This window comes from Notolepis coatsorum (assembly GCF_963971535.1).
Source record: "Notolepis coatsorum genome assembly, chromosome: 5".
Lineage (NCBI taxonomy): Eukaryota > Metazoa > Chordata > Actinopteri > Aulopiformes > Paralepididae > Notolepis > Notolepis coatsorum.
In genome coordinates, this window is record NC_140169.1 from 146,866,514 (window position 1) to 146,887,321 (window position 20,808).

General features: G+C 42.8%; 1 protein-coding gene across 2 annotated transcripts in view; it reads right to left on the reverse strand.

Moving 5' to 3' along the window:
• vegfab (vascular endothelial growth factor Ab) overlaps positions 1-20,808 on the reverse strand; it is a 61,160-nt gene that overhangs the window by 19,898 nt on the left and 20,454 nt on the right. For both annotated transcript variants that reach the window (XM_084314541.1, XM_084314540.1), the window contains exons 4-5: positions 17,764-17,840; positions 5,442-5,474 (exon numbers count right to left, since the gene is read on the reverse strand). In XM_084314541.1, coding sequence (XP_084170667.1) covers positions 5,442-5,474; positions 17,764-17,840 — 110 coding nt within the window. The remainder of the gene's footprint in view (positions 1-5,441; positions 5,475-17,763; positions 17,841-20,808) is intronic.

The window sequence follows — 20,808 nt, forward strand, 5'->3', positions numbered from 1 at the left end:
TGTCGCGGGCATATTGACCGATATGTTTACCAATATTCCAATGTACAGTTTTTCTGTACCATTGACTCAGAATGGACTGTTTTATTGAAATCGTCACAACAGTATAGTTTGTTTATACTGTGTGTGTGTGTGTGTGTGTGTGTGTGTGTGTGTGTGTGTGTGTGTGTGTGTGTGTGTGTGTGTGTGTGTGTGTGTGTGTGTGTGTGTGTGTGTGTGTGTGTGTGTGTGTGTGTGTACTGGAATGAGTGCATGTGGGATTGGTGTGGTGATACTTCCTGACTTGTAGCCTATTGTGTCTTGGCAGTAAAGCTGTGAGTACAGTGGTGAGTCCAGGGTGGACATTTACCATGCATTTTATAAGCTCTTTTTGCATGAAATTGCAAAGAAATTGCATGTACACTGTAGATGTGTTTGAAACAGTGAGGATGAGAAATGGTCTGATCTTGCTGTAAACAAATAGTTTTAGATTTGCCTTCTTGACTAAGCTATTGTTGTGATGTGTGTAAGTGAGGTGTGTGTCAAGAGTTACTCAAAGGTATAAATTACTACCTGTTGTCTTTAACTGTAGTGTCTGTCTGCTGTCTTCATAACCACACTGTGTCTGTACTTCTTTATTACAATTTTTTATCTCCCGTCCTCCCCAATTTTTTAACTCACCAGCCACTACTGACACACACATTGGGGGATGTTTTATAAATATTATATAATAATTTGTGCTTCACCTAAAAAATTTGTCAGCTGCCTCCACTGGACCTAAGGTATATACAGTACGACCTATAACGCAGATGATGCAACAATAAGCGCTCTGGGCGTTCATATCTTTGATATCCAAAGCGCTCCGCCTTGAAAAAAACTCTTTCTGTGGATACAGCGCCTAAAACAGTATCGATGTCAGAGAATTTCCCCAGTACTAAAATCTGATTCCAAGAACCATGTGTAACGTGCCAGAAGCAAAAGCAAAGTGACATGTTTTGCAGCCTTTTTGACACATAGAAGGAGAACAAATTGTTATATTTTGGTCCAATGACCCCAAACTACGTTTAAGTTCACACTGCAGCCAAAAGTGGCCCAAGGCAGATTATGTTTTTGCTCATAATGTGAACGGCACAAATCACTTGGAATTTGCTCTTTTAAAATTCAGATTTTAGCCATCAAATCAGATTACAGGTCAGAGTTGCAATACAACCTCAGTCTGAACAAGTCTTTCAAGTGACTTTTTATCGTCATTCCAAATTGACATTTTGTCAACGTTTGTTTGTTATTGTTCATTTTGCGCATGCGGCTCAGATCAGCAGTGTGACCGGTTCACCCTGGAATCTGATATTGGCCACATTTTTATATTTAATAATGTGAACAAAAGCAAAAACTGAGCAATAAATCAGAATTCAGCACTTAAGGCTTGCAGTGTGAACATAGCCTTTACAAAGTATTTACTCCTCAGTAAAAGCTGAGATGGATCGAATCAGTAATCAGTGTATCCCTAGTCAATACCGCCCACTGAAACCCCACGGCCCATGGAGTCGGGTACAAGTTGCACATAACTGATCTGGGTTCAGTTTAACAAGCTACCTACTAATGGTTTAGGGGTGAGGGAAGCTGACTCTTAACCCTTTCACTACCACACTACAGAAGGTTAACCCTTTCACTACCACACTACAGACGGTTAACCTTATGTAGTGTGGTAGTGAAAGGGTTAACCGTCTGTAGTGTGGTAGTGAAAGGGTTAACTTTCTGTAGTGTGGTAGTGAAATTGTTAACCCTTTGTCATGTGGCAGTGAAAGGGTTAACCGTCTGTATTGTCGCAGTGAAAGGGTTAACCTTCTGTATTGTCGCAGTGAAAGGGTTAACCATTTGGTAGTGGGGGTTAAAGTGGCAATTCACCAAAAAACTATGCAGATTCTTTTGCACATAATCTCACACAAATCCAAAATCAGTTTTGCACACATTCATTTAGTTTGACAGTTATCGAGAGTAAATGAGTTTGAATTAGGCCCCCATCGGGGACATTGAATCCTTGTGTTGTGTTACACAAGGATAAAACAAGGTATTGCTGTTTTTTCATCTACAGTACATCATTTCATGGAGCTGTAATTAACACAAGACAAGGATTCAGTGTCCCAGATGATTTCCCTGGTGGATGCAAAATATAAATGAGCTGTTTCTTGGTGAAGTGTCTCTTTAACACATTGTGCGCCATAAACGGCGTAAGTCGTTATTGCCCGCCATGCGTTGAACGCCAACAACGGCGTAAATAGTTTTTGGGATCAATATTTCCTTTTTTCGCCATGGCATTCATAATTCATCCAGCCTCCCTCCGGACTGCAACGGCACCCTGTCTGAGATTGCAACGCCTCAATACCGCCGCCTGGTGGATGGTCGGGCGAGTTACACTCACGTCAAACTGGACGTGGCGATCGATGCATCGAGGAAATCCCTCCGGCAGTCATATCTTGTTACATGGGTCCAGACAAACACTCTAGTGCATTTGGATCGCTTTCGAAACGCAATAATCGATATGATTTCAGCGTTTATTGCGCCATACAAACCGGAAATAGATATAGGAGATCGACGTCAAATAATTGGGATATTTTTCCTCCAGTCTCATCGGCGAACGGTAAGAGGACACTAACGTTATTTTCAGCCCGATTGTACATTTCTTTGTTTGCAATCAGTCTGATCAATATATCAACCCATACTAAATAAAGCCGTTACTGACGATCAAGGAATTATAAACGACCCCCCCCCCCTTTCCTTCACGCATGATGAAGCATAATGTATACCGATCATATACATTTGAATTTTTTAATATAGCGTGTATAGGAAAGAAACGCCAATCGATAATCTATCATATGCGTCACGGCCTATAACTAGCGTTTTTGGAATTACAGCAGAAAAGCTTAAAAACATACTTATATTCTCGAAGGTATTAACACAACAATGTATGAATGAAAAAATATAACGTTCCCACATCCGGAAAGATAGATAATCGATGTTGAATGGGCCATAGTAATGTCGATATAGCTATAATATTTAAAAAGTTATAGCCCTGCAAAAAAGGTAAACTTCTCCATAGGGTTACAGTGCTGGCAGACTGGGTATAATGATGGGCACAATGCCCGGCGCCCAATGTGTTAACAGCCTAGGTCAGGGGTCAAGGTTGAACCAAAATTTAAATAATTAAGGTAGCATCATAAGCAGGAGTTGAATGACCCGGAGAACATCTCTTTGAAGAAACACAGCACTAAAATCCGGACCCATAAAGACTTAAAACAAGGGTCTCAAAAAACGTACCCTTATCTGTATCACAAAACACCTAAAATAAAACCAAAATACAACCAATGGGGGCATCCTAGAGCCCCCCCCCCCCCCCCCCCCATGCCGTAGACACAAATTGCAAATCTCTCGTGTGACGGAAGAGCTATAGAAGTTGAATGACCCCAAGAACATCAAGATGAAAACAGTTAAACAAGGACTATAACCACAAAACTTAAAGAGGGGCGTCAAACAGAACACAGATGGCGTTATCTTTCCGTCGATCTACAGAGGAGCCAGTAAAAACACTTAAACAAGGGGCGGCAACAGGAGGTAAACGATAAGTACGTAAAGGACAGGTGCGGAGAGGAGAGATAGAGAGAATGGAGGGAGATGGGAAAAGGGGGGTGCAATGACCTCATGACCTCTGAATGGCATTCTGTGATATGTCCTGTGCTCAGATACATACATACAAACATAGATACAACAAGCCTCCTTATAGGGTGTTCGTTTTCACCACTGATGTTGTGATCCATTGATCAATGTTGTGATCCATCGATCAATGTTGTGATCCATTGATCAATGTTGTGATCCACACCATCAGAGACAGAGTACGGTTTATTGATAAGTAGATAAGATAAGATAAGATATTCCTTTATTGATCCCCTTGGGACGGTTAACCTGTAGTGTGGTAGTGAAAGGGTTACCCTTCTGTAGTGTGGTTGTGAAAGGGTTAACCCTTTGACGTGTCGCAGTGAAAGGGTTAACAGCATGTGTACTCTGTTGCAGTTGTGTGTGCATGGCTGCTTCTTCCCTGTTTGTTTCTATACTTTTTGTTTACAACTCCACTTGGGAGCCATAGTAGGGCTTTAAATAATTGTCCAGTATGACATTAATCCAAGCTATATTAGCACATTAATTTGATACTTTGTTGAGGGTTGTAAGTGCAGTATAATATATATTATACAAGAGACAAGAGATTCAGAGGTAGATTTGGGAGCAATGAGACAAGAGATTCAGAGGTAGATTTGGGAGCAGTGAGACAGAGATTCAGAGGTAGATTTGGGAGCAGTGAGACAGAGATTCAGAGGTAGATTTGGGAGCAGTGAGACAGAGATTCAGAGGTAGATTTGGGAGCAGGGAGACAAGAGATTCAGAGGTAGATTTGGGAGCAGTGAGACAGAGATTCAGAGGTAGATTTGGGAGCAGTGAGACAAGAGATTCAGAGGTAGATTTGGGAGCAGTGAGACAGAGATTCAGAGGTAGATTTGGGAGCAGTGAGACAGAGATTCAGAGGTAGATTTGGGAGCAGTGAGACAGAGATTCAGAGGTAGATTTGGGAGCAGTGAGACAGAGATTCAGAGGTAGATTTGGGAGCAGTGAGACAGAGATTCAGAGGTAGATTTGGGAGCAGGGAGACAAGAGATTCAGAGGTAGATTTGGGAGCAGTGAGACAGAGATTCAGAGGTAGATTTGGGAGCAGTGAGACAGAGATTCAGAGGTAGATTTGGGAGCAGGGAGACAGAGATTCAGAGGTAGATTTGGGAGCAGTGAGACAGAGATTCAGAGGTAGATTTGGGAGCAGTGAGACAAGAGATTCAGAGGTAGATTTGGGAGCAGTGAGACAGAGATTCAGAGGTAGATTTGGGAGCAGTGAGACAGAGATTCAGAGGTAGATTTGGGAGCAGGGAGACAGAGATTCAGAGGTAGATTTGGGAGCAGTGAGACAGAGATTCAGAGGTAGATTTGGGAGCAGGGAGACAAGAGATTCAGAGGTAGATTTGGGAGCAGTGAGACAGAGATTCAGAGGTAGATTTGGGAGCAGTGAGACAGAGATTCAGAGGTAGATTTGGGAGCAGGGAGACAGAGATTCAGAGGTAGATTTGGGAGCAGTGAGACAGAGATTCAGAGGTAGATTTGGGAGCAGTGAGACAAGAGATTCAGAGGTAGATTTGGGAGCAGTGAGACAGAGATTCAGAGGTAGATTTGGGAGCAGTGAGACAGAGATTCAGAGGTAGATTTGGGAGCAGGGAGACAGAGATTCAGAGGTAGATTTGGGAGCAGTTTAGAGAGACATTCAGAGGTAGATTTGGGAGCAATGAGACAAGACAGGGATTCAGAGAGAACGACAGTGAACTGAAGACATCTCCCCCCCCCCCTCCCCCCTAGGTCAATGGTCATGTACTCACTTCTCTCTCGGCTCCGTCGCTTCTTTCTTTGGCCTGAGAGACAGAAAACAAAAGAAGCAACATGGCGTCACATCACAGATTCTTGGCGCTCGTTTCCTGGTAAAGAATCACACGGTACATATCGAATTTGATGGGAGCGATAGAGACAGATGGGATTCAAATGGAAAGCATGGGTGGGCTGGTATCAGTATCAGGTTACTTCATCTTGCTTTACTAACAAACAAACAATATATACTGGCTCTCGCTTCGACGAGGCCGTGGCTCGTCCGCTCTGAGTGGTTGATTTGGTGAGGAAGATATGTAGTACACACTGTACACACTGTACACACTGTACACACTGTACACACACACACACACACAGAGTACATGCATTCAGACCACACACATACGGTACACACACACACATACAAACACAAATACACACATGCGCACATATGTAACTGTGTTACGTAACTTGTATTGTATGTTATTGTTTCTTGTTTGTGTAATTTGTATTAATTTTGGTGGCAAACCATGTTTCCCCTCGGGGGTTTTGAAAAAAAACCATACCAAAACCATACCATATACGATTATGCGCGCACACACACACACACACACACACACACACACACACACACACACACACACACACACACACACACACACACACACACACACACACATGTTCACTCACATACAAATACATACACAAGCACATACATGCGTGCAGTCGACTACATTATATTTATCTATTTATTAAAGAGATTTGCACTACATTCATACCTCATTTGCATTTGCACCTTGCCTTAACGTTTTTGTACCTCATTGTCTGTATTATTACTCATTGTACTTAGGTTGTACTTTAGTTTGTATATTGTATTGTATATTGTATATTGTATAGTGTTATTCCTCTTTTACTTACTTTTTTACTGTATGAATCACATTCTCAGGGGCTCATACAGAACCAAGCATTTCACTGTACCTTATATGTGACAAATAAAAAACAAACTTGAAACTTGACTCCAAGAGCCAATATCGGGTTATCGGTTTTGTTTTCTGGCCCTGTTGCAGCTGTGCTGCTATTCGTATTTTGCAAAACACTATATGGAGCAACATTTCTGCTGCTGGCACACTGTGGAAGCAACAAGCGGTCCAGGAGAGGATTCTGGGAAACACAGACGTGTAGCAAGGGTCACAGTGGCTTGGGCTACAGTGAACCAAAGGTTTCAGCCTGAGAAGGGTCTATAGGTCGGTGTAGTCTGACGTCACTTTGGACCGCCTGCACGGTTGTTTAAGCATTTTTGGTTGAAATAAAATTTGGCGATTTTCTTTTTACGATTAATTGCAAATATTTTCATGTTGAGCTATAGATTGAGGATGAATAAGCACATAAGGGTACACCAGTGGAGGCTGCTGACCAAATTTTTAGGTGAAGCACAAATTATTATATTATATTATATATTAAATAATATTTTTAAAACATCCCCCACTGTGTGTCAGTGGTCAGTGGACACAGATGAAAACATATTAACATTAGGTGACAGCGGACCTGACCAGATGAAAACATATTAGGTGACAGCGCACCTGACCAGATGAAATCATATTAGGTGACAGCGCACCTGATCAGATCAAAACATTTTAGGTGACAGCGCACCTGACCAGATCAAAACATATTAGGTGAAGGTGACAAGGAAGCCACAGACTCATACCCCCCCGACACTCAACTAACCGCCTCGGACAGTCCTTCATACCAGTGGCCATCAGGCTCCACAACAGTGGGCAGCGACTGCTGCCAGACATCGACCTAGAACTAATAGGAACCCAAGTAGGACAATAACACTACCTTATGCATACTGCACCTTATGTGGATACTGTGATACTGTGAATAATGAATAATGTATATTTCAGTTAGTTAGATAGTAAATTATATTGACCTATTTGTTTACACTGCTTGTGTTGTTTTCACTACCTGTACCCCCCCCCCCCCCTTCCCCCATGCTGCTATGATGCCTGAATTTCCCCAAGGGGATCAATAAAGGAATATCTTATCTTATCTTAAAACGAAAGATGAAATTACCTACCTGGGTTCCATCCTATAGAGGCAAATCTTTCCTGTGACAAAATGGGATCCAATGTAATAAAACTAAGTCAACCAACGAACTAGATTCCTGTACCGGATCTCCTCTCTGGTAAACAAGAATACCTTGAAGACTCTAACAGGAGCACTCATTCAAGGGTACTACAACTATGCTTGCACCTCATGGTACCAAAGCACCTCAAAGGCACTAAAAACAAGATTACAAACATCACAAAACAAACTGGTCAGACTACTGCTTGACCTTACTCCTAAAACCCACCTCACCCCTGTCCACTTTGACAACCTAGGATGGCTTAGAGTAGACGACAGAGTACAGCAACTTGCAATGGGCCTGGTCTACAAGATACACTACACCACTAAGATACCCATGTGCATGTCGAAATACTTCCCAAAGGTCAGTGAATACCACGACCACAACACCAGAGGGAGTTCCACAAATCATGTTCAACCCAGATAAAATAATAATAAAAAAAAAAAAAAACGTTTTTTTTTAATAAAAGAAAATAGTCATAACTTAGAAATTAGATTGCATAGGTCTATGAATCGATATCGCGATTCTGTTTCGATTAATTGCCCAGCCCTACAGTGTGTACAGTAAGTTAGCTTGGTGATTATCATTGTGATGTAGGCTAAGCTGCCTAGCTACTGTTAGCATACAAGCACTGTAGCCTATACTTACTTTTTCATCCACAACGTTTTTTCTGATCCAGATGCATAAATCCACTTCTTCATGTTGCTCAGTTGCTGGTTTATACTTCGGTCCTAATGTTGGCGCAAAGTTTAATTTAGCCTGACTTGTTATAGCTGTACAGCTTACTAACTACTAAACAACAACTTTCTCATAGTCTCAACTTTCACATAGTCAAAATGGGTCTAGCTGCATGTGAGGAGGATAGGTTTAGCTCGGGCCAATCTCAAGTTTCTCAAGTTTCTTTATTAGTTGTCATACAGAAGTACAGAATACTTTTATACAAAATGCTTCTTTATGTTACATTTTGTATAAAAGTATTCTGTACTTCTGTATGACAACTAATAAAGAAACTTGAGAAACTTGAGATTGGCCCGAGCTAAACCTATCCTCCTCACATGCAGCTGGACCCATTTTGACTTTGCAATGCAGAAATCTCTGATTGGATTTGCAAGGCTGCCAATCATATTCAACCTCCGTGTATTGGATGTCAAGGGCTGTCAATCAATCAATCCTCCATTCAATGGCAAGAGTTTAACTGCACAGACCGTTCTTAGATGAAGTTAATAGCCTATTTTGATTCGCTGTTATTTATTATTTATTTAACAATGGGTCACACCTGTGAAGTTTTCTTCACGAATAATTACTGCAGGCAATACTGCAGTGCAGGCCTGCTCAGAGCTGTCAATTTTGGCCATTTTTGAAGAAAAAAAATTCACTGGAATTTTTTTTACAGGGGAAAACATTAATAAAAATAAAAATAATAATAACAATTTAAAAAAAAATATATATATATATAGTTTTTTTTTTTTTTTTTTTTATATATAGGTATATGTAAATTAATAATAATGATGAATTATGAGTGAATTTGTGTTTCACGTGTTGTCATAGAGAAACCTCCACTGGGCTGGGCAATTAATCGAAACAGAATCGCGATATCGATTCATAGACCTATGCAATCTAATTTCTAAGTTATGACTATTTTCTTTTATTAAAAAAAAACGTTTTTTTTTTTTTTATTATTATTTTATCTGGGTTGAACATGATTTGTGGAACTCCCTCTGGTGTTGTGGTCGTGGTATTCACTGACCTTTGGGAAGTATTTCGACATGCACATGGGTATCTTAGTGGTGTAGTGTATCTTGTAGACCAGGCCCATTGCAAGTTGCTGTACTCTGTCGTCTACTCTAAGCCATCCTAGGTTGTCAAAGTGGACAGGGGTGAGGTGGGTTTTAGGAGTAAGGTCAAGCAGTAGTCTGACCAGTTTGTTTTGTGATGTTTGTAATCTTGTTTTTAGTGCCTTTGAGGTGCTTTGGTACCATGAGGTGCAAGCATAGTTGTAGTACCCTTGAATGAGTGCTCCTGTTAGAGTCTTCAAGGTATTCTTGTTTACCAGAGAGGAGATCCGGTACAGGAATCTAGTTCGTTGGTTGACTTAGTTTTATTACATTGGATCCCATTTTGTCACAGGAAAGATTTGCCTCTATAGGATGGAACCCAGGTAGGTAATTTCATCTTTCGTTTTAAGATAAGATAAGATATTCCTTTATTGATCCCCTTGGGGAAATTCAGGCATCATAGCAGCATGGGGGAAGGGGGGGGGGGGTACAGGTAGTGAAAACAACACAAGCAGTGTAAACAAATAGGTCAATATAATTTACTATCTAACTAACTGAAATATACATTATTCATTATTCACAGTATCACAGTATCCACATAAGGTGCAGTATGCATAAGGTAGTGTTATTGTCCTACTTGGGTTCCTATTAGTTCTAGGTCGATGTCTGGCAGCAGTCGCTGCCCACTGTTGTGGAGCCTGATGGCCACTGGTATGAAGGACTGTCCGAGGCGGTTAGTTGAGTGTCGGGGGGGTATGAGTCTGTGGCTTCCTTGTCACCTTCACCTAATATGTTTTGATCTGGTCAGGTGCGCTGTCACCTAAAATGTTTTGATCTGATCAGGTGCGCTGTCACCTAATATGATTTCATCTGGTCAGGTGCGCTGTCACCTAATATGTTTTCATCTGGTCAGGTCCGCTGTCACCTAATGTTAATATGTTTTCATCTGTGTCCACTGACCACTGACACACAGTGGGGGATGTTTTAAAAATATTATTTAATATATAATATAATATAATAATTTGTGCTTCACCTAAAAATTTGGTCAGCAGCCTCCACTGGCCCAGCCCTACAGTGTGTACAGTAAGTTAGCTTGGTGATTATCATTGTGATGTAGGCTAAGCTGCCTAGCTACTGTTAGCATACAAGCACTGTAGCCTATACTTACTTTTTCATCCACAACGTTTTTTCTGATCCAGATGCATAAATCCACTTCTTCATGTTGCTCAGTTGCTGGTTTATACTTCGGTCCTAATGTTGGCGCAAAGTTTAATTTAGCCTGACTTGTTATAGCTGTACAGCTTACTAACTACTAAACAACAACTTTCTCATAGTCTCAACTTTCACATAGTCAAAATGGGTCTAGCTGCATGTGAGGAGGATAGGTTTAGCTCGGGCCAATCTCAAGTTTCTCAAGTTTCTTTATTAGTTGTCATACAGAAGTACAGAATACTTTTATACAAAATGCTTCTTTATGTTACATTTTGTATAAAAGTATTCTGTACTTCTGTATGACAACTAATAAAGAAACTTGAGAAACTTGAGATTGGCCCGAGCTAAACCTATCCTCCTCACATGCAGCTGGACCCATTTTGACTTTGCAATGCAGAAATCTCTGATTGGATTTGCAAGGCTGCCAATCATATTCAACCTCCGTGTATTGGATGTCAAGGGCTGTCAATCAATCAATCCTCCATTCAATGGCAAGAGTTTAACTGCACAGACCGTTCTTAGATGAAGTTAATAGCCTATTTTGATTCGCTGTTATTTATTATTTATTTAACAATGGGTCACACCTGTGAAGTTTTCTTCACGAATAATTACTGCAGGCAATACTGCAGTGCAGGCCTGCTCAGAGCTGTCAATTTTGGCCATTTTTGAAGAAAAAAAATTCACTGGAATTTTTTTTACATGGGAAAACATTAATAAAAATAAAAATAATAATAACAATTTAAAAAAAAAAATATATATATATATATTTTTTTTTTTTTTTTTATATAGGTATATGTAAATTAATAATAATGATGAATTATGAGTGAATTTGTGTTTCACGTGTTGTCATAGAGAAACCTCCACTGGGGTACACCGTGCCAATGTTCATGCTTTATTTGGTTTAAACGAGACGATTTAGAAATGTGTCCGTTGGAAATACATTGCGATTTCAAGCGAGGTGGACCGGCCAGAAACAACAATGACGTAACCACTACACCATTTCTAAATCGTCTTATTTAGAACAAATAAAGCATGAACATTGGCATGGTGTACCTTTCTGTGTGTATTCATCCACAAGCCAATTAAACAACCTTATAACTAACTTTATTTCAACCAAAAATGCTTGAACAATAATGTTAGTGATAGAAGGGAACTCATTTTGTGCAAAAATGGAAAGCGTGCCAATGTTCATGAGGCAGAATTATTACAATAGCCGATAATACATTTTCTCAATGATAAATCCCTATGCGGGTGGACCGCGCGGGAAACTAGAGTGACGTCAGACTCCCTATTGTTATGTTACGCCGACTGAACGGTGGAGGTGCGTCGGCATTAGGATCAATTCTCTTTCGATTCAAATAACCTGCAGATGGTAAACAGACAGAATTTATATAGCAGCTTTTATCCAAAACGCTTTACAACTTATGCTTCACATTCGCCCACTCACTCACACATTCACACACCGACGGCGGAGGCGACCGCTCAAAGTGCCAACCTGCTCATTGGGAGCAGTTAACCCTATTTTGACTACCATTATATAATTCCGCCTGGGTCTTTTTTGGGTCATATGCTGTAAAACGGTCAAAGAATGTCCCAGGAGTAAGTGCTTCTGCCCCCTTTTCCTTTATTACTTCATATTTCAATATCTGGCAGTCACAGATCGACGTAAATTCAGAATGGCTTGGTTTCGTGGGGGAGGATCTTGTCTCAGTTGAACTGGAGGAATGCGACTGAATGAGAATTTCACATCTAGTCAGTGTTGGTACAACCCCACATTGCTAGAAAACAATGCAAACCACTGGAAAAGGCCATTTATAAGATAGTTCCCCTTTAACATTACTGTATAATATAATTGTGTATTAAGTGTCTTGCTCAAGGACACTTCGACATGCTGCTGCCAGGAGGAGCTGGAATTGAACCGGGAACCTTCAGATTTCCAGATTTAAGCCGTAATCGCTGTTGCTGATGATAAACGTGGTGCCGGGGGGCGAACGCTGTCCCTACCCTACTGTCCGGATCGAAACTAACGTAATTAACTAACACTATGTAAAGTTAATATTCTGCATTTCAAAACAGTAGGATAGGAATGGATTTTGCCACCCCTGAAAAACTAAATTGGCATCATGATAGAATGTCCACATTGATAGAAAATATACACTTCCTGGATCAACTGAATTGAAAGTGAATTGATCTTAACGCTAATACATACAATATTCATAATCTATAGATGATAAAACAAACTGTTGCTATTTATGCAGACCACAGTGGATCATGTACAAACATGACATGTGCTTACAGTTATAAATTGTACCCAAACAATCTCAAAACTACGGAAGCGTATTGCTGCCACACCAGAAACAGAACAATTATAACGTATAACTTATTGTTTTAACATAAAACGTTTCACGTTTACAATAACTTATTGTTTTAACATAAAATGTTTCACGTTATAACGTGATAACTTATTGTTTTAACATAAAACGTTTCACGTTATAAGTAACGTGATAAGTTGGTATCACGTTATAATGTGATACTGATATTTCTTTCTGTTTCTGGTGTGGCAGAAATACGCTTCCGTACAAAACAGATAATTAATTAGCAGACCTTTAAATAAACGGTTTATGGTGGCAACTGAATTCCAAGTCACTATTTGTGAAAGGTGTCAAACTGGTTGACCACGGTCTCTCAAACATGAAGAGAGCCATGTTATAAAAACCTTTATGGCTAAAGTTAAAAGGGTGTGACAGTGAATCGCTGAGTCATCATTCACACAACATTGACTTTTGAGTGACCCCCCCCCCCCCCCCCCCCCTTCACAGGCGGGGCCTATATATAGAGACCAGGGCGCCGGGTTCAGTCCAAGTTCACAGAGTCTTCTTTAAAGTGACTCAGCTATAATTTATTGAACTGAAGTGGACCGGAGCAAAAGCACACGATGAGAACAGAACGAGGTCATTAACTAAAGAAAAGGACTGTTCCTGCTCGGAGCAGCTCATCGAGCCTAGAGCACCCCCTCCAGCCTGGCTATAGAGCACCCCCTCCAGACTGGCTATAGAGCAGCACCTCCAGCCTGGCTATAGAGCACCACCTCCAGCCTGACTATAGAGCAGCACATCCAGCCTGGCTATAGAGCACCCCCTCCAGCCTGGCTATAGAGTACCCCCTCCAGCCTGACTATAGAGCACCACCTCCAGCCTGGCTATAGAGCAGCACCTCCAGCCTGGCTATAGAGCAGCACCTCCAGCCTGGCTATAGAGCACCCCATCCAGCCTGGCTATAGAGCACCCCCCCCCCCAGCCTGACTATAGAGCAGCACCTCCAGCCTGGCTATAGAGCAGCACCTCCAGCCTGGCTATAGAGCAGCACCTCCAGCCTGGCTATAGAGCAGCACCTCCAGCCTGGCTATAGAGCAGCACCTCCAGCCTGGCTATAGAGCACCCCCTCCAGCCTGACTATAGAGCAGCACCTCCAGCCTGGCTATAGAGCAGCACCTCCAGCCTGGCTATAGAGCAGCACCTCCAGCCTGGCTATAGAGCAGCACCTCCAGCCTGGCTATAGAGCACCCCCTCCAGCCTGACTATAGAGCAGCACCTCCAGCCTGGCTATAGAGCAGCACCTCCAGCCTGGCTATAGAGCAGCACCTCCAGCATGGCTATAGAGCAGCACCTCCAGCCTGGATATAGAGCAGCACCTCCAGCCTGGCTATAGAGCAGCACCTCCAGCCTGACTATAGAGCAGCACCTGGCTATAGAGCAGCACCTGGCTATAGAGCAGCACCTGGCTATAGAGCAGCACCTGGCTATAGAGCAGCACCTGGCTATAGAGCAGCACCTGGCTATAGAGCACCTGGCTATAGAGCACCTGGCTATAGAGCAGCACCTGGCTATAGAGCAGCACCTGGCTATAGAGCAGCTGACTATAGAGCAGCACCTGGCTATAGAGCAGCACCTGGCTATAGAGCAGCACCTGGCTATAGAGCAGCACCTGGCTATAGAGCAGCACCTGGCTATAGAGCAGCTGACTATAGAGCAGCACCTGGCTATAGAGCAGCACCTGGCTATAGAGCAGCACCTGGCTATAGAGCAGCACCTGACTATAGAGCAGCACCTGACTATAGAGCAGCACCTGGCTATAGAGCAGCACCTGGCTATAGAGCAGCACCTGGCTATAGAGCAGCACCTGGCTATAGAGCACCTGGCTATAGAGCAGCACCTGACTATAGAGCAGCACCTGACTATAGAGCAGCACCTGACTATAGAGCAGCACCTGGCCATAGAGCAGCACCTGGCTATAGAGCAGCACCTGGCTATAGAGCAGCACCTGGCTATAGAGCAGCACCTGACTATAGAGCAGCACCTGGCTATAGAGCAGCACCTGGCTATAGAGCAGCACCTGGCTATAGAGCAGCACCTGGCTATAGAGCAGCACCTGGCTATAGAGCAGCTGACTATAGAGCAGCACATGGCTATAGAGAAGCACCTGGCTATAGAGCAGCACCTGGCTATAGAGCAGCACCTGGCTATAGAGCAGCTGACTATAGAGCAGCACATGGCTATAGAGCACCTGGCTATAGAGCAGCACCTGGTTATAGAGCAGCACATGGCTATAGAGCAGCACCTGGCTATAGAGCAGCTGACTATAGAGCAGCACCTGGCTATAGAGCAGCACCTGGCTATAGAGCAGCACCTGGCTATAGAGCAGCACCTGGCTATAGAGCAGCACCTGACTATAGAGCAGCACCTGGCTATAGAGCAGCACCTGGCTATAGAGCAGCATCTGGCTATAGAGCGCCACCTCCTGGCTATAGAGCACCTTTGCACTTTCTGAGACCATCTGATTCCACGGTTTCCAGGCGAAATCAATCAATAGCAGAAAAAAAAAAAACCCAAACCATAATGCCGGTGATAAGATAAGATATTCCTTTATTGATCCCCTTGAGCAACTGTGTCATAGCAGCAGGGGGGAGGGGGGATGGGGGGATGGGCAGGGTAATAGTAGAAGGACATACATAAAGGCAACACAATTTGATCTGAATAATAAGAATATGAGAAAAAACAGTGTAAACAAAGGTGCAGATGAGGCTCTCTGTATGCCCTATATGTTACAATAATTATAGGCAATAAAAAACGTGGATCTGAATAATTAAAAAGCTAAGCACACAACCTGACACCTATATGCTTCATGGGACGGATCAGTGAAAGTGGAATGACTATAGATAGGTTTCCTTGAAGACAGGATGTTCTCCCATTTATCTAACGAGGGTGATCAATAATTAATGCTGCACCTGGCGCTACGTGCCACAGAATGAGAACGATGGATTAGATTGCTGTTAAAGGTGCAATGTGCAATGTTAAAGGCCCAATCTGTGATCCAAATGTAAACAAATGGGAAGCCCCACCACCAAAACTAAAGATATAGGAACAGGGGCATGTTTTCATTCTCTGCTGTGTTATACTGTATCTATAACAGATATATATATTTTGATTTTCAATGGGTTAATTATGTTCTGAATAACTTAGGCTATTTATCATCTACAGATCACACACTTCACAACAATTTATGTGAATAAACGTGACAATGACATGGTCAAAACGATCCCGGGTCGGGTCTTTAGCTCCGACTAGAATAATATCAGTACCGTGCTTATCTTTGGTCGAAGCTTATCTTTGGTCGAAGTTGTTCGGAAGCGTGAACATGTTGGATTCTTACCTTGAGAACAATGCAAACTCCAATTATCAACTAATATCTGGGGATTTCTATTGAGAAGATTATTTTTAAACTTGGCCTCATAATTGGAATAACGTATTATGTGTACAAATGAAAATAGTTTTGTATTGCATAATGAATATCATATAAATAAATTAAGTTTTCTAGGTATTGAATTTGAAAGATTGGCAGTGGTATAGTTAATAGGTCAGTAGGTAACTGCCCTACCTATAGCCGCAGTACCTCCCTTTTCTAAACAGATCAGATAACAGAAGGGATCGGTGAAAGCAATAGGCAGGATGCGTGAATACTTTCGGCAACCAACATGCCCTTCCGCGTTTCTCTGATTGGCCAGCGATCGGCCAGCCCTCTACGCTAGTTTTCCCCCTACGCCGGTAACGCGCGCATGCGCACTTCCTACTTGTCCCCCTGTGGGGAGGCGGGGGCCGCTGGTGTACAGCTGAGAGCTCCAGCATAGCTATGTCCACGAGCTAGGCGCAAGCCAGAGTAAAACACAGTTTTCAATCAATCAATCAATCAATAATAACATTAACGAGACTCTTGTTGTGTCTATTCTGCTAACGCTACCTCTCATTGCTTTAACGTTACCTAGGCTCTCGTGTCTATCTGTTAACGTTAACGTTAGCATTAGCATTAGGCTAACAAGCTGTAACGGCACCAGTCTCGTGTCTATCTGCTAACGTTAGCATTAGGTAATAACCGGTTTAAAATGGATGGTGATTACCTCACGTTGTGTCTATTCTACTAGCATTAACCATTAGTTACTAGTACAAACAATCAATAGTGAGTTATATTGATCACGCTATGTACGATAGCCATGCTAAAACGCTAGCACAACATTAGCACCTAACCTAACAACAAGCTTAACGAGTCAGCGATCGTTTTGTGAGACTAAACTCTCCGCTCTGTGGCAAATTGTGTTGATGTCGGTTTTGTTTCATCAATAAATGAGGCAGAATACACAGTGACTGTATCCTTTTTTGTTTATTGCACTTGTTCCTGCTGCAAATGAAATCCTATGCGAGACATTAAAGATGGCGGCTTTCTGTTTTTGTGGAGAGCCTCCAACGAGTGACGCGTCTGCTCTTCTGACCAATCAGTGGTCTGCAGTGTTTCACGTGACTTTTCTGGTACCACAACATGCCTTTCGCGTTGCTCTGATTGGCCAGCGATCGGCCAGCCCTCTACGCTCGTTTCCCCCCTACGCCGGTAACGCGTGCATGCGCATTATCGCTGGCCAATCAGAGAAACGCGGAAGGACATGTTGGTTGCCGAAAGTATTCACGCAGGGAGGATGGCTGCTGTGATCTGCTTACACCTGTCCTGATCTTTGAAATCAGTGACGTAGAAAGGGCAAAGAACACAGTCTTACCAGTTACAGCATGTGTTGTCAAACTGAAAAGACTAACTCTGCGTGAGACATTTTATCAACCTCTGCCCTGTTGCACAATGATATGGTGTGTGTGTGTGTGTGCGCGTGTGTGTGTGTGTGTTTCTTACCTGCATTCACATGCACTGTGTTCTGTAAAACTCATGAAAATATCATTTTGTTGCCTTTGGGGTTTTATTCTTTTTATCTGCGAAAAGAAAAGAAAGAAACAGAGAAGAACAGATATTAGCTGGGTCAAAGTAGGTCTGTGTTCTCGACCCAAGAAAGACTTTTTGTCCACAAACGCCACTTTGGGGCGCGGAGAATACCCCAGATACCCGGGAACAAGCTGTGTTGACTGTGTCGGTGTAAATGGGTCGTCCAGGTGTCGACTGACCCGGGATGATTATTATCCAGGTTGAGAGAAAGAAAGAAAGAAAGAAAGAAAGAAAGAAGGGTGGCGAGTCGTGACGCAGGTCCTATACGGTGCCGGACGGCTCTGTGTGTCGAGGGGTTAATGGTAAACCAGTGTTGTGTGTGTCCACTCTCCTTTGCCTTTGTGTTTATGGCCATAGAGTTATACATTTGTGGCACATAAGTGTGATTTAATGGCACACAATAAAAAGGGCAATATTTACTCTTCACGTTTTGATGACACTGTAAATAGTTGCGTGAGCTTTTAATTTCATACGTGAATGAATGGAATAGGCTGAACTCCACACAAAGTGAAATAACAAATGCCTATGCTGTCAGTCACATCCCAAATGACTGCACGTGCTTTTCATTTGATATATAAGTCAATTAAATGAACAATACTATTGCATTGTTCACTGCTACGTTGAGCAATGAATGTATAGACGACGATTATTTAATGTCTGAAGGAGTCGACTGAAGGCTTCTTGTCCTCTGCGAAAGCATGCTGGTCTACTGATACATCTTGATATGTCTAGTGTGTGAAATCCTCTTTCAGTGCCTCTGTGCCTGTTTTCTTAGGCAGTTAGCCTCGCTGGTATGTGCGCCATTAGCGTTAGCCACGCTTCTAGGCCTCTTTGTTAAAAAGAAAATAATAATAATAAATAAAGAAAATCTGATCTAATCTTTATTTTTAATTTTTTTTGCATTGGACTAAGAGGTCGACTAAGGCTCCTTCTGATCGATTAGTCGACTATTCGACTAGTCGAGGTCAGCCCTATGGACACGCTCTTCTGGTAGCACTTTTATTTTTAAAGCATTTTATATTAGTTTCAAGTTTCTTTATTAGTTGTCATACAGAAGTACAGAATACTTTTATACAAAATGCTTCTTTCTGTTACGCTCCAGAGACTGTGCTAGACAAAAATAGATAGGTATAAAATAAGTATAGCAAGTGTAAAATAGAAGTCAAGTACGTAGACAAAAGTGTTCAGTATATACATATACAATGTACAATGCAGAGTAGAAGTAACTGAGTTACAATACAATATACTATACAGTACAACGCTGAAATGGGATGAGGTACAATTTAGGTACAATTTACAGTAAGGTGTAATGAGGTATGGGTTGTAGTGCAAATTCTTTACCAATAAATATAAAGTGTGTTTAGGTGTTCTAAAGTGGGTAAAGTGGGTGCTGCAGTGAGTTTTTTGTTTAAAGTGAGTGTGTGCATATGGATGTGTGTGCTGTGAGTGCATTTGATGGTTGTTACATAGTGTTATTGTCATTTAGCATTCAGATGGCCTGAGGATAGAAGCTTCTTCTGAGTCTCTCTGTGCTTGCCATGAGACTCCGGTATCGCTTGCCTGACCGCAGCAGTTCAAAGAGGCAGTTGTTTGGGTGGCTGGAGTCTTTGATAATTCTCTTAGCCTTACCCATGCACCGCTTGTTGTAAATGTCCTGGAGAGTGGGAAGCCCCCCTCCAATTGTGCGTTCGGCTGAATGGGCCACTCTCTGTAGTCTGCTACGGTCTTGTGCAGTGCTATTCCCAAACCAGGAGGTGATATTGCCAGTCAGGATGCTCTCTATTGTGCATGAGTAGAAGTTCTTAAGGATCTTCTGACTGACTTGGAACTTCCTTAGGCGCCTGAGGAGGTAGAGGCGTTGCCGTGCCTTCTTTACAACACTGTCAATGTGTGTGGTCCATGTCAAGTCCTCGGATATGTGGACTCTGAGGTACTTGAAACTGTTCACTCTCTCAACCGGTGCCCCGTCGATGCTGAGGGGGCTGTAGTCCCTGACCCCCGACCTCCTGAAGTCCACAATCATCTCCTTTGTTTTGCTGATGTTCAGGGAGAGGCTGTTCTCCTGGCACCATCCCGCCAGGACCTTGACCTCTTCCAGGTAGGCCCTCTCGTCGTTGGCAGAGATCAGGCCCACCACTACTGTGTCATCAGCAAATTTGATGATTGTATTGCTACTCCGCTGAGCCACACAGTCATGTGTGTACAGGGAGTAGAGGAGGGGGCTCAGAACACAGCCCTGGGGGGCCCCTAGGTTGAGCCTGATGGATGAGGAGGTGCAGTTGCCTGCTCTCACCACCTGGGGTCTACCCGTCAGGAAGTCCAAGACCCACTGGCAGAGGTCATAGTTCAAGCCCAGGTCCCTGAGCTTGGCTATGTGTTTGGAGGTGACTATGGTATTGAATGCTGAGCTGTAGTCGATGAACAGCATTCTCACATAGTTCCCCTGCCTCTTGTCCAGGTGTGATGCTGCTGTGTGCAGCACATGGGCTATGGCGTCCTCCGTGGACCTGTTGGGGCGATATGCAAATTGCAGGGGGTCCAGGTTGATGGGGAGGGAGGAACAGATGTAGCCCTTCACTAGCTTCTCAAAGCACTTCATGGCTATGGAGGTGAGAGCTACAGGGCGGTAGTCGTTGAGGCAAGCGGGCCTGGATTTTTTGGGAACAGGGATAATGGTGGACTTCTTCAGACAGGTGGGGAGGACAGCTCTGATTGTGGTAGAGGGGATTGTTTCTTCTACCAGAGTACAGACAAAGTCAAGCACCGTTTCAGTATAGTCGTTAATATTGGCTTTGTTATCACGGAACACACTCCAGTCTGTGCATTCAAGTGCAGCCTGGAGTGTCTCCTCTGATTCTACAGACCAGCGCTGCACATCTTGCGATACTACCGGTGCGCGCTTGAGACTTTGTTTATACTTTGGCAAAAGAAAGATGGCGGTGTGGTCCGATTTGCAGA